At 38.9% G+C, this 15,122-nt stretch overlaps 1 protein-coding gene across 3 annotated transcripts in view; it reads right to left on the reverse strand.

The window, feature by feature from the left end:
- nfatc2 (nuclear factor of activated T cells 2) overlaps window positions 1-15,122 on the reverse strand; it is a 124,254-nt gene that overhangs the window by 46,357 nt on the left and 62,775 nt on the right. For all 3 annotated transcript variants that reach the window (XM_033041551.1, XM_033041550.1, XM_033041549.1), the window contains exons 7-9: window positions 10,102-10,157; window positions 9,024-9,153; window positions 2,321-3,157 (exon numbers count right to left, since the gene is read on the reverse strand). In XM_033041551.1, the coding sequence (XP_032897442.1) occupies window positions 2,321-3,157; window positions 9,024-9,153; window positions 10,102-10,157 (1,023 nt within the window). The remainder of the gene's footprint in view (window positions 1-2,320; window positions 3,158-9,023; window positions 9,154-10,101; window positions 10,158-15,122) is intronic.

The following is a 15,122-nucleotide window of genomic DNA, read 5'->3' on the forward strand; positions in this document are numbered from 1 at the left end:
TGCACAGGTTGACAATTCCTAAGAGTCCGGGAGTTCAGCCAAGAGTACTTGGGATGAATCCATTCAGAAGCAAATTGAATCCAGTATGTGTTTTATTGCCAGTTACTAACCTGGATCATCGAGTGATTCCCTGCTTGAGTTTTATCCTAATTATCAGAAAAGCATAGCATTTAGGAAACGTGGCTGCTGTATGGCTTCCAGGAGTCTGAGAATTAAACTGCTCTCTGGTAGGCACGCTTGTTGAAGATAAAGGTGTCTGACTTCAGCTGTCCACACCAACCCCAATGAAAGACTCATCTGCCTGGAATTCCAAGCCAGTTTTACACTAACGCTTGGCAGAATTAGGTAAATCAGATTTTACGCTGTGCTGCGTCTGAAACTGTTCGATCATCTGGGGTTTCATAACTATGCCAAATCCTAGCCTTCCTTGCCTGACAGCTACATAAATGCAATGGAAGGAAAAATAGGCTTTAAACGGACAATCGTTTATATGTAAGACATTTAGGGGCATTGAGGGAATAGATGGATCCAAGATCATTGATTTTGGATTCGTTTTGCAAATGTAAGCTGAGCTGTTGAGTTTTAAATTCCAACTACTTATTCCGGAGAGGTTACAAATATAGTATATGGATTTTTTTTTTGTTTTCTAAAACTTTCCAATAGACGTTTTGGGCATAAACCAGGATGTTGTTCCCTTCTACCTTTGAACTGCGTTGTGTGCAAACCCTCCAGCTTCATGTTTTCAGTTCCTTCCTCATGAGCGTCATGTACCTAATAAAACTGCCTGCGTTTACGTATCGTAGAAGTATTATCAGAAAGTTAACACAAACCTCAGTTGTAAATGTGTCTGGCCCTAAAGGGCTAGACATGACACTGGCTCGGAACACAAGCTCCAGTGTGTTCGATTTGTACAAATGCCAATTATGGGGACTGAAACAAGAATATCTAGAGGGAGCACAACTTGATGTGTCTCACAGTGCCACGTATAGGAAGTTACATTGGGTTCTATAAGCCAGAGCAAGGCTGAGATCATAATCACCTACCATTGAATATTTCACACATGCTGGCAGTTTACACTATGGTGAGGTCCAAAATAATTCTCCAGTTATTCCATCCAAATTAGAAAACTCTGAGTAAAAATAACAAACCGACTGACTGCTCACTTACCTTCAAGCTTTCTATTACCCGTGCATAATTCCAAATTATTTTGTGGATAAAGTAAATATGTACATAAGACATGAATCATTCTCAGGCAAACACAGGCCTAAGGTAAGGCTGGCACATTTTAACCACAAAAACTGCATTAGCATGATAAAAGGGGAATGCTTCACTCTGCACATTTTCACCTCCACAAATAAGTTCCAAATCTAACTGCGGCATTTCTTTTTTCCTGCTGGGTGTTATTTTCACAGTTAAATTAATTTAGAAAGTCTTATTCCATTTCAGTGAATGTACCATCACAATAAGGAAAAAAAAACGTGTTGCTTATTCATTCCAGGATAGTTTCAGACGTGAGGAAAATTGGTCAGGAAAATGTAATGTGACCAAACAAGGTGGAGGCATCAATCTGTGGTTAAGAAATGAGCTACACTACAGAGTTGTGTAGGGAGTGCTTTGGTTTGCACTTAACCTTTCCACTTTACGAGGATATTGCCAGGACTCGAGGGTCTGAGCTATAGGAAGAGGCTGAGCAGGCTAGGACTCTATCCAGGCTAGGAGGATGAGGGATGATCTTCTAGAGGTGTACCAAATCATGAGAGGAGTAGATCGGGTAGGCGCATAGTTTCTCCTGCCCAGAGTAGGTGGAATCGAGAACCAGACGACATTTGGTTTAAGGTGATGGTGGAATGATTTAATAGGAACTTGAGGGGTAACTTTTCCACACAAAGGGTGGTGGTTTATGGAATGAGCTGCCAGAGGAGCTAGGTGAGGTAGGTATTATCGCAACGTTTCAGAAACATTCAGACGTACATGTATAGGGCAGGTTGAGAGAAATATGGACCAAACGCGGGCAGGTGGGACCTACTGGTCGGTGTGGGCACATTGGGCCCGTTTTCATGCTGTATCACTCTATGATCTTCCTGGAAGCTACCAATCTTCAAAAAGTAGCAGATGCGGACTCCTAGTCTCCCAGACCTGACTCTCATTTCTACAAATTAGTGAATATTCAAATATAAGTTGAGTATTCATCAAAGAATATTACTTATAATACACATAATTCAAGGGGCATAATGCAGAATTTTTTTAAAACATATTTTGAGAAGTTTACTGCTGGGACCTTAGCTGCACCAATGTCTTTAAAACAAGAATTGGCCCTTACCGTCATCCAGATATGCCTGGTCCAAGTTCTGTGGCTCCTGCTTCACTGTGACTCCAGTACTTGTTGTTTCTTTCTCCTGCTGATCCATTATCAATGTTGCAAGATGGCTTGGCGAGGGGCTGTCTCTGGACGCCTTCTGGATTGCATTGGATGTTTGCTGTTGTGGATGAGTCGCGGCTGGGTATTGATTTTGGCTACTTTTTTGCACGTGATGCACAGGTTGTGGCGTGGTGGATCGCACAATAGACACCTGGGGGTCGTTCTCTGAATACACCTGCTGCTGGTAATCCTGGTGACTGCTGTATCTCAACGGATGGCTGGTGGGTGAATGGTGGATCATGGAGGAAAACTGCTGGTGGGTTGGGGAGCGTTGTATCATGGGTGACTGGTGGTTGGTTGGAGAGGTTTGGAGCATGGAGGGAGCCTCGCGGTTGTTTGGGGAATGATGAATTATTGCAGAAGACTGATTGTTGGGAGACTGACGCAGCATTGAAGACTGGGCAGGTGACCCGGCATGAACCAGCACAGATCGGTGGGGATCTTGAATGATGGGGATTGTTGGCACCATCACAGCAGATGCTTGATAGCCGAGATGATTTGGACTGCCACCTTTGGATCTCGGATAGGCAGCTCCTATTGGACTCTGCTGCTGATACTTGGAATCCTGTGGAGAGAACCCCGAACGACAGGAAGTCATGCTCCCCCCAAGACAGGAAGTGGGGTTAGGGATCATGACCTGCTGCGTATAATAAAATTGAGGCATGGTTCCATTGTACGCAGTGTTGCAGAATATGGCACCTTCGCACTCTTCAATAGGTTCTGTTTTAATGATAGGCACTGAAATAAATTACATAATAAACATACTTAGAATTGATTTTGAGTGATATGCAAAGTTTCTGAGCAATCTATAGTCACAAAACATTTACTTATACTACTTATTATTTGATTTAATTGAGAGGTACATCATGGAAACAGGCCTGTGTATGAAAGAACTGCAGATGCTGGTTTAAATTGAAGATAGGCACAAAATGCTAGAGTAACTCAGCCGGACAGGCAGCATCTCCGGAGAGAAGGAATGGGCCGAGTCTGAAGAAAGGTCATGACCCGAAACGTCACACATTCCTTCTCTCCAGAGATGCTGCCTGTCCCGCAGAGTTGCTCCAGCATTTTGTGTCTACCTTCGATGGAAACAGGCCCTTCGGCCCACCGAGTCCACGCCAACCACTGCTCACCCGTTCATGCTAGTTCGATTTAATCTCACTTTGTCATCCACTCCCTACACACTAGAGGCCAATTAACCTACAAATCCATATTCTTTGGGGTGTGGGAAGCCAAGCCCTCTAATTTCGGGAAGTAAAACCAGTGTTGGCCATTCACAGTGAACGGTAGGGCCCTGACAAGTGTTGTAGAGAAGTGGGATCTTAGTGTATACAGTAAGTACATGGTTCCCTGAATGTAGCATCACGTGTAGCAGGGTGTGGAAGAAGGCACTTGGTACCCGGGCCATCATCAATCAGGGAAATTAGTATAGAAATTGGGATGTTATGTAACAGTTGTACATGACCGGGAGTATTGTGTAATTTTAGATCAATATTTAGCTGGAACATTGCAGAGAAGAATTGCGAAGATGTTGCAGGGACTCGAAGGCCTGAGATTTTGTGAGTGGCTATTTGCTCCTTTGGAGTGCAGGAGCTGAGGGGTGATTTGTAGAGTTGAAAAAAATCATGAAGTAAATACATAGGATGCTTTTTTTAAAAAAATGTTTTCCCCCTGGGAGGGCAATCAAGAACTGGAGTGTATAGGTTTAATGTGTAGGGTAAAGATGTATTAGGAACCTGAGGTGCAACTTCATCACACATAGGGTGGGTAGGTAAATTGAATGAGATGCCAGAGGAAGTAGTCGAGGCAGGTACAATAACAACATTGATAAGACATTTGGACAGGTACATGGATAGGATATTTACAGTTGTATGAGCTCTCAGCTTCTTCATCTAAAAATGCCATGCTGTTTCAGTGCGAAGCTATTATTCTGCATTCAACTGTCACAAATATATAAATGTAGCATTCCTTTCTCCTGTGGTGCATTTAACAATGCGCGCAAATGCACCTAATTTTCTTTAATGTTTACAAACAACCCAAATCAGGTTAAGACAAAGCAACAAAAATTGCTGAGCAGCCCTCGGTCCAATTATCTTTGGAAATAATCTTTAGATCTTCTCCCCCTTAACTCCCAGCCACATGCCAAACCAACCAGTTATGCATATAACGAAAATTTCCACAATATGTGTTTATTTGTTTGTGGCTTGGCTTCTCCCTCAAACTTTCAAGACAGTTAAAAACAATCAGAGCAACATTTGTATTGAGTTAGCCTGGAGACATGGTTCAGACTGCTGCTGCTCCATTATATACGCCTCCTGGAGCAGTATTTCCCTGTCTCCCTTGCTCCTTTGTAAATCAGGCAGGCACCAAGTGTCTCAGTATCTTTCTCTCATCAACTCAATAAGATACTGGAGGAAAACCAATTATTTGAATGACCAGAAAATACACCTTTTTTTGGAAAAGGAAAAGACATTGAGCAAGACAGTTTTTTTCTTCAGTGTGGTTACATGTGTCAGGCAGTTAGTTTCTCCCCAGAGGATGATAGTGTTTGGAATATTCTATTCTATTGGGGGCAGCACAGTGGTGCAGCTGGTAGAGCTGCTACCTCACAGCGGCAGCGATCATGGTTCGATCCTGACCTCGGGTGCAGTGTGTGCGGAGTTTGCATGTTCTCCCAGTGACTGCATTGATTTCTTCCAGGTGCTCCGGTTTCCTCCCACAACCCACAGATGGCGGGTTTGTAGGTAAACTGGACACTTCAAATTGCCTTTTGTGTGTCGGGAGCGGATGCGAACGTGAGATAACATAGAACTAGTGTGAACAATGGTCGGTGTGGACTTGGTAGATGGAAGGGCCTATGTCCATGTAGAACCTTTTAATTAATCAGCCAATTTGCCACATGGAAAATACTTAAATTGGTCTCATCCCAATTATTACAAAAAACACTTGTTTTTCATAGAAACAGAAAATACTGTAAAAATATGAATCTCAGAAGTGATAGTCATTCCCTTGTCTGGTTTAATGGTTCATTACACACAGAGACAAAGTCTTTGTCCTTATGGGCCATAGCAAACATCAAATTCATGATTCCATTAATTTGAATTATTTTCAATACTCATTTAAAATTATAGAATTGTTGTTTCCACTAGTGAGAGAGTCTAGGATCAGAAGGCACAGCCTTAAAATAAAAAGACGCAACTTTAGAATGGAGATGAGGAAGAATTTGTTTAATCAGAGGGTGGCGAATCTGTAGAATTCATTGCCACAGATGGCTGTGGAGGCCACGTCAATGGGTATTTTTAAGGCGGCGATTGACAGGTTACTGATCAGTAAATGGTGTCAGGGGTGATGGGGAGAAAGCACGAGAATTGGGTTGAGAGAGAAAGACAGCTCTGCCATGATTGAATGGTGGAATAGACTCGATGGCCAAAGGGCCTAATTCTGCCCCTATGACATGAACTTATAAAAGGAATGATCTGATCCAAATTTTATTTTCACAGACCAATTTTCAAAACTGTTGCCACTTTGCACCAGGTATGAAATTAGTTTGTCAAGAATTGTATAAAACAATAGAGAATTGAGTAAAATAACTGAGGCAGTGAATTAAAAACAGTGAAGCTCACCAGTTTATTTTCTCATCCACAGCTTTAGAAACATTCAGAGCCTTTTTAACTGATAATAATTTCACATCTTCTGCCTCAGAATGTTGACAGCAGTAAAACCAACATCAGTTATTTTTGGCTCTTGTGGTATTTAAGCAACTAAATAATTTATTTGAACACTTCAGCAGTTACTTTAAATTGCACAATAATGCTAAACGTGAAAAGTTGATGTGAGACTTCCTGTACTGTTGGTTGGGGAAAGGAATTTATTGCTTATCAGTCCTTTATCTGATGTACAGAGATTCTGCCTACACTAAACAAATCTATAGATTTTGTCAGTGAGGCAAGCAAGCACAAGACGTCAAGTAAGGACTTTCCCCTCCCTACAATGATCACTACTCCAACATTAAAACACTGTTTTAATTTCACAAACTTTCCACCTCTGTGGCCACAGACTGCCAGAATGATTCTATAATTATACAGCCTGTTTTGTTTACTCATTAATGGTTGGTTAAGAGATAGAATCTGCCATGCAGTCAATGCTACAGCAACAACTCCCAGCTACATTGTAGATTTTTTTTTCAAATATTAGAGCACTAATCTTTAACTGCTGTCCATCACAACAAACAGAACACAATATTTGAAGACTTTTAAGCAGATAAAATGTAGAAACAAGGAACTGCAGATGGTGGTTTTCCAAGGAAAGACACAAAATGCTGGAGTAACTCACCAGGTCAGGCAGCATCTCTGGAGAACATGGACAGGTATCATTTTGCGTCGGGACCCTTCTTCAGACTCAACATGGAAAGGTGATGTATCGGGTCGGGACCCTTTTTCAGACTCAGAATCTGAAGAAGGATCTCAACCCGAAATATCACCCATCCATGTTCTCCAGGGATGCTGCCTGACCCGCCGAGTTACTCCAGCACTTTGTGTTATTTTGTGTAAACTAAAATTTTGTGTATTCTTCTTCTGGAATCTTTTGAAGATGTGACAAGTAAAATGGATGAAGGAGAGCCAGTGTATGTGGTGTTTTTGGACTTTCAGAAAGCCTTTGATATGGTCCCACACAGGAGATTAGTGGGCAAAATTAGAGCACATGGTATTGGGGGTAGGGTATTGATATGGATAGAGAATTGGTTGGCAGACAGGAAACAAATAGTAGGAATAAACGGGTCCCTCTCAGAATGGCAGGCAATGACGAGTGGAGTGACAAAAGGCTTGGTGCTGGGGCCGTATCTATTTACAATATATATTAATGATTTAGATGATGGGATTAAAAGTAACACCAGCAAATTTGAGGATGACACAAAACTGGGTGGCACTGTGAACTGTGAAGAGAATGCTTGGAGGTTGCAGGGTGACTTGGACAGGTTGAGTGAGTGGGCAGATGCATGGCAAGTGCAGTATAATGTAAATAAATATGAGGTTATCCACTTTGGCGGCAAGAACAAGGTGGCAGATTATTATCTCAATGGTGTCAGATTAGGAAAAAGGGAAATGCAACGAGACGTAGGTGTCCTTGTACAACAGTTACTGAAAGTAACCATGCAGGTACAGCAGATAGTGAAGATAGCTAATGGCATGTTGGCCTTCATACCAAGGATTTGCGTAAAGAGGTCCTTCTGCAGTTGTACAGGGCCCTGGTGAGACCGCATCTGGAGTATTGTGTGCAGTTTTGGTCTCCTAATTTGAGGAAGGACATTCTTGCTATTAAGGTTCACGAGGTTAATCCCCAGAATGGCGGGACTGTCATACAAGGAAAGATTGGAAAGACTGGGCTTGTATTCACTAGAATTTAGAAGGGTGAGAGGGAATCTTATAGAAACATATAAAATTATTAAAGGTCTGGTCAAGCTAGATGCAGGAAAAATGTTCCCAATGTTGTGGGAGTCCAGAACCAGGGGCCACAGCCTAAGAATAAAGAGGAGGCCATTTAAAACTGAGATGAGAAAAAAACGTTTTCACCCAGAGAGTTATGAATTTGTGGAATTCCCTGCCACAGAAGGCAGCAGAGGCCAATTCACTGGATGAATTTAAAAGAGAGTTAGATAGAGCTCTAGGGGCTAGAGGAATCAAGGGATATGGGGAGAAGTCAGGCACCGGTTACCAATTGTGAATGATCAGCCATGATCACAATGAATGTGGTTCAAATGTGGTGCTGGCTCGAAGGGCCAAATGGCCTCCTCCTGCACCTATTTTCTATGTTTCTATGTTTTAACATCTGCAGTTCCTTGCTTCTGGACTCTGATCAGATACAATGTTCCTTTCCATTTTGATTTAAAATTGGTAAATCAAATCTTTATCTTTGAGCAGTTTTATAAAACTGTAGCTGAAGTACATGTCATCCCAGAGCCAATTTGTTGTACAAAACTCCTATGTTATTGCATTAGCACAAAAAATAAAGTTACTCATTGCCTAGAGAAATATAGTACCTAAATATTTATGAACAACATAATATTATCACACCCTCGTTATTTGCAACATTACCTCTACATTTGTATGTTGTTAAGAAATCATGCAAATCTATGTCCATTTGGATCCACTTTAACCATGTGATTTTTTTCTATTACAAATCTCAAATTGTGGAGAACAGAGGCAAATAAATAAATGATGGGTCTTCGTCCCAAACATTATGGAGGGCACTGTAGGTGCAGAAATCGGCCATTCGAGCCAACACTGCCAATCAATATGATCATCCAAAATCAGTACCCCGTTCCTGCTTTCTCCCCATATCCCTTGATTCCGTTAGCAATAAGAGCTATATCTAACTCTCTCTTGAGTTGTTATTGAGCTGGCTGGAGATTTGGTGCAGACTGCCTCTGATTTTTTTTATACATCTCCAGGAAGATTCTTCTCCCTTTACCCCAGTGTAAGCTGGAGAAGTAACACGTTTCATGCAAACAGCAATTTCACATTGACTTAATTTAAGTATCATTTATGTTCAACTGCACCACGTTTTATGGTTTGGATGTCCACTGCCATCCCTTCAAGTAGTTTACCTGCAGGGAGATATGTAAATCTCTGTGGCTGGCTTCTTTTCCTTTTACCATTAACAACACAGAAGTTCACCTTTGCCGCTGTGCGGATATGCTGGTTCCGATAACGTGGGATTTCAACAAACAGCAGGTTCTAAACAGAAAGTGACAGAAGATTAAAAATAATGCATTGAGGTGGTACCTTTTTCACACATCCCTGTGTCTTTGTGGGGCAACACACAGGATGCAACGCCCAGGATTTATGTTTTATTGAACCTCTCAGCACACTAATAGAAGTTTCCTTCCATAAACAAAAAATTACTAATATTCAGAATATGATCCAGAGCCATGATTGAACTGAAAGAAGCATTGGTACATTATTTGCTACTGTTTGCTCTTTGACATTTTTCAAATATCGATGAATTCATCTTCCAACCTTTGTTAAAATAATTGCAAAGCCATGTTGGGCAAAGCCATTATAACACAGCTGTAATTTATACATGGTGAAACCCAAATGTATAAAAATGGCCTCTATTAAGATCTGACAATGTGCACTTTAACCACATGTGATTTTTTTCTATTACAAATCTCAAATTGTGGAGTACAGAGGCAAAAAAATAAATGATTTATTTATTTAATCTTTGTCCCAAACATTATGGAGGGCACTGTATGTTGCTGCTTTGATCATTCTGAAAGGGAATAGTAAAATCAATCATGAGGTATGGAATAATTGATGACGTTCGTGCCTTCACGATCACCTATTTTGCAAATTTCAAGCTGTGGTCAGGCAATCAATCTACTGATATTTGGAAATAATGAAAGGCTAATTTAGGGAGGATTACTTTGATCACCAGCACTATCTTCAGATTTTCAGCTTCTGAACTTCAATTCCAATGAAGACAGTTCAACAACACATTCAACAAAGATGTATACCCTTATCATTAGCCTTACTATGGATTTCATATATTAGAATGTAAAAATACTTAATAAATACTTTCAATGGATTAAACCATCTCTCTATTCATAAATGTTTATGAAAAATGTAATCATCAGATTTCTGTTATCATGCAGATCAGGTCTGACCCAAAAGATTCATACTTACTGGCTGGCTTTTATCTTTATCTACTGTTGCTTCCACCTCCCATATCTGTTGTCCTTCTGAAATAAATGTTTGAACACAATTAAGAACAAATAAATAAATAAATAAATAAATAAATAAAATATCTATATAAATAATATTTTCCATTTTCTCCTTCTGCTAACTTCCAACACTGTACTGGTTGCTAGTGCATCAGCTGACCATGTTGAATAAACTTAAGATTGACACAAAGTGCTGGAGCAACTTAGCAGGTCGGACTGCATCGCTGGAGTAAAGGAATAGGTGACGTTTCGGGTCAAGACCCTTCTTCCGACTGAGAGTCAGGAGCTGATTAAGCTTAACATATTTTTAATAAAATGGATTGCTGCATGGATCAACGAATATGCCATTCTGTCTGTTATAAATAGCGGAGTCAGGGGATATGGGAGAAGGCAGGAACGGGGTACTGATTGGGGATGATCAGCCATGATCACATTGAATGTTTCTTACGGCAGTAGAAGAAAAAGAACTGTTGGATATTGTTAAAACATGTAAAAATAAAAAGTCTACCGATTTCAACGACATTGACATGTCGCTAGTTAAGATGGTCATTGAGGGGATCTCCAAACCTTTAACATTCATCTGTAATTTATCCTTCCAAACCGGTACTTTCCCAATTCAAATGAAAATAGCAAAAATAATACCAATATACAAAACTGGGAACAAGCATCATTTTACAAACTATAGACCTGTTTCCTTACTCCCACAATTTTCCAAAATATTAGAAAAAATGTTTAATAATAGATTAGACAAATTTGTAGAAAAGAATAAATTAATCACAGAAAGTCAATATGGATTCAGAACAAATAGATCAACATCACTTGCAATACTAGAATTAATTGAAGACATCACAAACGCCATTGATAAGAAATTATATGCAGCTGGGATATTTATTGACATAAAAAAAGCATTTGATACAATTAATCATGATATTTTATTTAAAAAATTGGAGAGGTATGGAATTAGAGGAATAGTACTGGACTGGATTAAAAGCTACTTAAGGAATAGGCAACAGTTTGTAAATCTGGGTAGTCATAATTCTACATGCTTGGACATTGTGTGTGGTGTACCACAGGGGTCAGTGCTGGGCCCAAAATTATTTATCATGTACATAAATGATATTTGTAATGTGTCCAATGTCTTGAGGCTGGTTTTGTTTGCAGATGATACAAATATTTTTTGTTCTGGGGAAAATTTAAAACAGCTATTGGATAAAATAATAAAAGAAATGGGTAAATTGAAAATATGGTTTGATAGGAATAAAATTTCATTAAATCTGAGTAAAACTAAAATAATGTTATTTGGTAATTGTAGAATAAATACACTAGTAAGTATAAAGATAAATGGGGTGGAAGTTGAAAGAGTGCATGAAAATAAATTTCTTGGGGTTATAATTGACGATAAAATAAGCTGGAAATCACATATTAAACATGTAAAATTAAAATTGTCAAAAAGTATCTCTGTATTATACAAAGCCAAGCAAGCTCTGGATTACAAATCACTCCGTATTCTTTATTGTTCATTGATTTTACCATACTTAAATTATTGTGCAGAAGTCTGGGGTAATAACTATAAAAATTCGATACACTCATTAACCATGATGCAAAAAAGAGCAATTCGTATTATCCATAATGCTAAGTATCTGGGTCATACAAATCCATTATTTTTAGAGTCAAAATTATTAAAATTAGAAGATTTGGTTACATTCAAAACAGCTCAGATAATGTTTAGGGCCAAAAATAAAAATTTACCTGGAAACATTCAAAAATTATTTAACGAGCGTGTGGGGGGTTACAATTTAAGAGGAATATTTAACTTTAAGAAACAAAAAGTCCGTACGACTAGAAAAACCTTTTGTATTTCGGTTTGTGGAGTAGGAGTGTGGAATAAATTGAACGGGGAATTGAAGCAATGCACAAACATGAATCATTTTAAAATGATATATAAAAAAATAATTCTCAAGGGGTACAGGGATGGAGGGGATGGTTGACAAGTGGGGGTTAGTGTTTATCTATTGCTTTACTATTGTTTACTTATGTTTGGGTACTTCAGTTATGAAGTTTGTATGTACATAATAGTTGTATGTATATATATGTCTGTAGGTATTACGGGAAATTGCCTAGGGTAGTATTATTAATAGTAATGAATTGATTTTTAGATATGGTAGAAGTGTTGGGGAAAAGGGGTGAGATTTAATAAGTTATTCTTCTTCTCACTCCTTTTCGAGCTTGTACAGACACAGAGTTGGACATTGGAACTTTGATTTTGTTCTTCTCATTGCTTTGTAAATATTGATTGTAATGTCCAATTGTTTGATAATTTCGATTTTGTTAATATTAATGTCGTTAATGTCTTTACTTGTTCGGAATAAATAAATAAATAAATAAAATAAATAAATAAATAAATGGCGGTCGGTACTAGCTTGAAGGGCCGAATGGCCTACTCCTGAACCTATTGTCTATTGTCAATTGTCAATTGATACGGTAACTGCAAAATAAATGATGCAAATCCATGCTATTCTAAGTGTATAAAGTCAGGACAATACATAACAAGCATCGAGTCGAGGCCAGTTCATTGGCTATATTTAAGAGGGAGTTAGATGTGGCCCTTGTGGATAAGGGGATCAGAGGGTATGGAGAGAAGGCAGGTACGGGATACTGAGTTGGATGATCAGCCATGATCATATTGAATGGCGGTGCAGGCTCGAAGGGCCGAATGGCCTACTCCTGCACCTAATTTCTATGTTTCTATGTTTCTATGTTTCTATCCATACAGGTCAAAATGTAGTGGTCAGCTTAGTTTCCATTAATGCATTCAGTTTGTCCAGCTTATGATGACATTGTGTATGAAAAGATAAGTGAAGGAAATCGACAGATTATATCCAGATCATCACTTCATTTTCATCTTCAAAAAATTGTGTGATTCAGCAATATTAAGACTGGGAATGCTATCGGGTGCACAAAATCAATGTGTTCGGAATCACTGATGAAAAGATCCTCTGAGTGTAAACAGAATTGCCCATCTGGCTTAGCTCATATAATGCAAGTGGTTTGCAAAAAGCAATTTTGAAAAGGTTATGTATACATAACTGTATCTGGGTATAATAACAAATATAAATCTTACATTGCAGAATAGAAGGTTTGAGATGTCTATTTTCAACACGTAATTAGGAGAAACCCCAAAATAAATTTCCCAGAGTTAATCTGCACAAAAGCATCTTGTAAAAATGATTCTGTACTGAGGATGGGTCAAGATCTCAATGTAAAAGCATCAGGATCATTCCGCAATCTACACCTGATATTGAGATTTGGAATATCAGATTTGTTACAAAGTTACTCACTCATGCCCTTTTCAAAAATACTTTTTTCAAACCACTTTCATGAAAATATATGAGCATATATTTAAAATGTGGGGAAATTTGGTTGATTCACATTTGTTGAGAATTTTGTACTTTCAATTGCCGCGAAATGCTACCTATTTCTTTTACAAAATATTCCAGTATTTGCCTGAAATAGAACACCAAGTTTCTGAAGCAACGCGTTGATCTTTTGAAATGTGTATTGCATTGAAACTGATTCCAACTCTTTGCACAGAAAGTCCCGTATGTTGACTCATTTCAAATTACTCACAACATGCTGTATATTTTGAGAAACTGTAATTATAGTTGCAGCTTTGTATTTTTGGAAACGAAACTTTTGATTTACTTTTTTGGCGACAAAGAATTTTCAATTTAATCAGTACCAAACTGAAAGTGCAACTGTTGAGAGAGAAGCAGTGCCTCAACTTAATTATCAAATACATTTTCTATTTTTATATTCATATTTGGGAACGCTTCAAGCACAAGGCTGATCTTGTGAGTCTCCTCGGGCATCCCACAGCCATGTGGGAGGTTGTGGACCCATTTCGCTCAACACCACATTTGTAACATGCGATTTTTGTGGAACTGATTGAGGCTGCGGCATAGACAAGCGTAAGCCTTATTAACATTGTGTAACGATTAAAACCAGGTCCCCGAGCCAAAGCAAGGCTCCATTCATAGTACGTATCTCAGCCCTATAAAATATGCACATCCGGAGCCCAGGGAACTGGTCTGCTTGAGTAGTCTCCTTATAAGCACACTACAGTTTAAGCTGGTCAGAAAAGCGCTTACAATTGCAATTTGCTCCACTCATTATTTAGCTTTGCTTTGACAACTAGCTTGTTTTTTAAATTATTATTTTGCTCTCCTCTTCCTTTTATCCTTATCCTCCACTGCCACTGATATTAAAAATCAAATATTTAATCAGGGGTGAGACTTCAAAAAAGCTTCAGCATAGTGTGACTCAGAAAGGCTTACTGCAGAGAAAGCTAATCAGTAGACATCTGTGTGTTAGCTCTTGTTGTAGCAATTCAGATAAACTCTTCTGGTCCCCTTACTTCCATTGCTGTGAATCTGTTCTCAGGTTTAAAATTGTTTTCAATCATCCTTTCTCCCTCAACCGCTTTCAATCATCCCATACATCAAGAACCCACTATAACAATAAGATTTTCCTAGTCCTTTATATTTGATTAGTAATAATTTGTAATTAGTGGCTGCCCCTCATCATAGATTTCTCAACCATCAGGCATACAATTTTACTAAATGACTGTTAAAAATGCTCCCACTTTCTCCACTGGTTTCCCATCCACATCAAGCCAACTTTTGGCATGGTGAAGAGAAGCAATGTACTGGTTCTAATTCCTGGTCATGGATGCTGTGAACACCACATCTAGAATCAATTACTATTGTCTGTTTAACATTTTTATAATCCTCTTCCTTGGGCCTGGGTAATGCCTCCAAAACGCTACGTTCTTGCTTTGACATATTTCAACAAAAATGCCGTAGCATGTTGTATAAACATAACGCTTATCCTGGCACCATTTTTGAGGAAGATAAATATCAATATGTATATTGATGAATATTATTCTTCAGGCTGTACGGAGTTTGTACGTTCTTGTAGATTTTC

Source organism: Amblyraja radiata, chromosome 23, assembly GCF_010909765.2.
Source record: "Amblyraja radiata isolate CabotCenter1 chromosome 23, sAmbRad1.1.pri, whole genome shotgun sequence".
NCBI classification, from domain to species: domain Eukaryota; kingdom Metazoa; phylum Chordata; class Chondrichthyes; order Rajiformes; family Rajidae; genus Amblyraja; species Amblyraja radiata.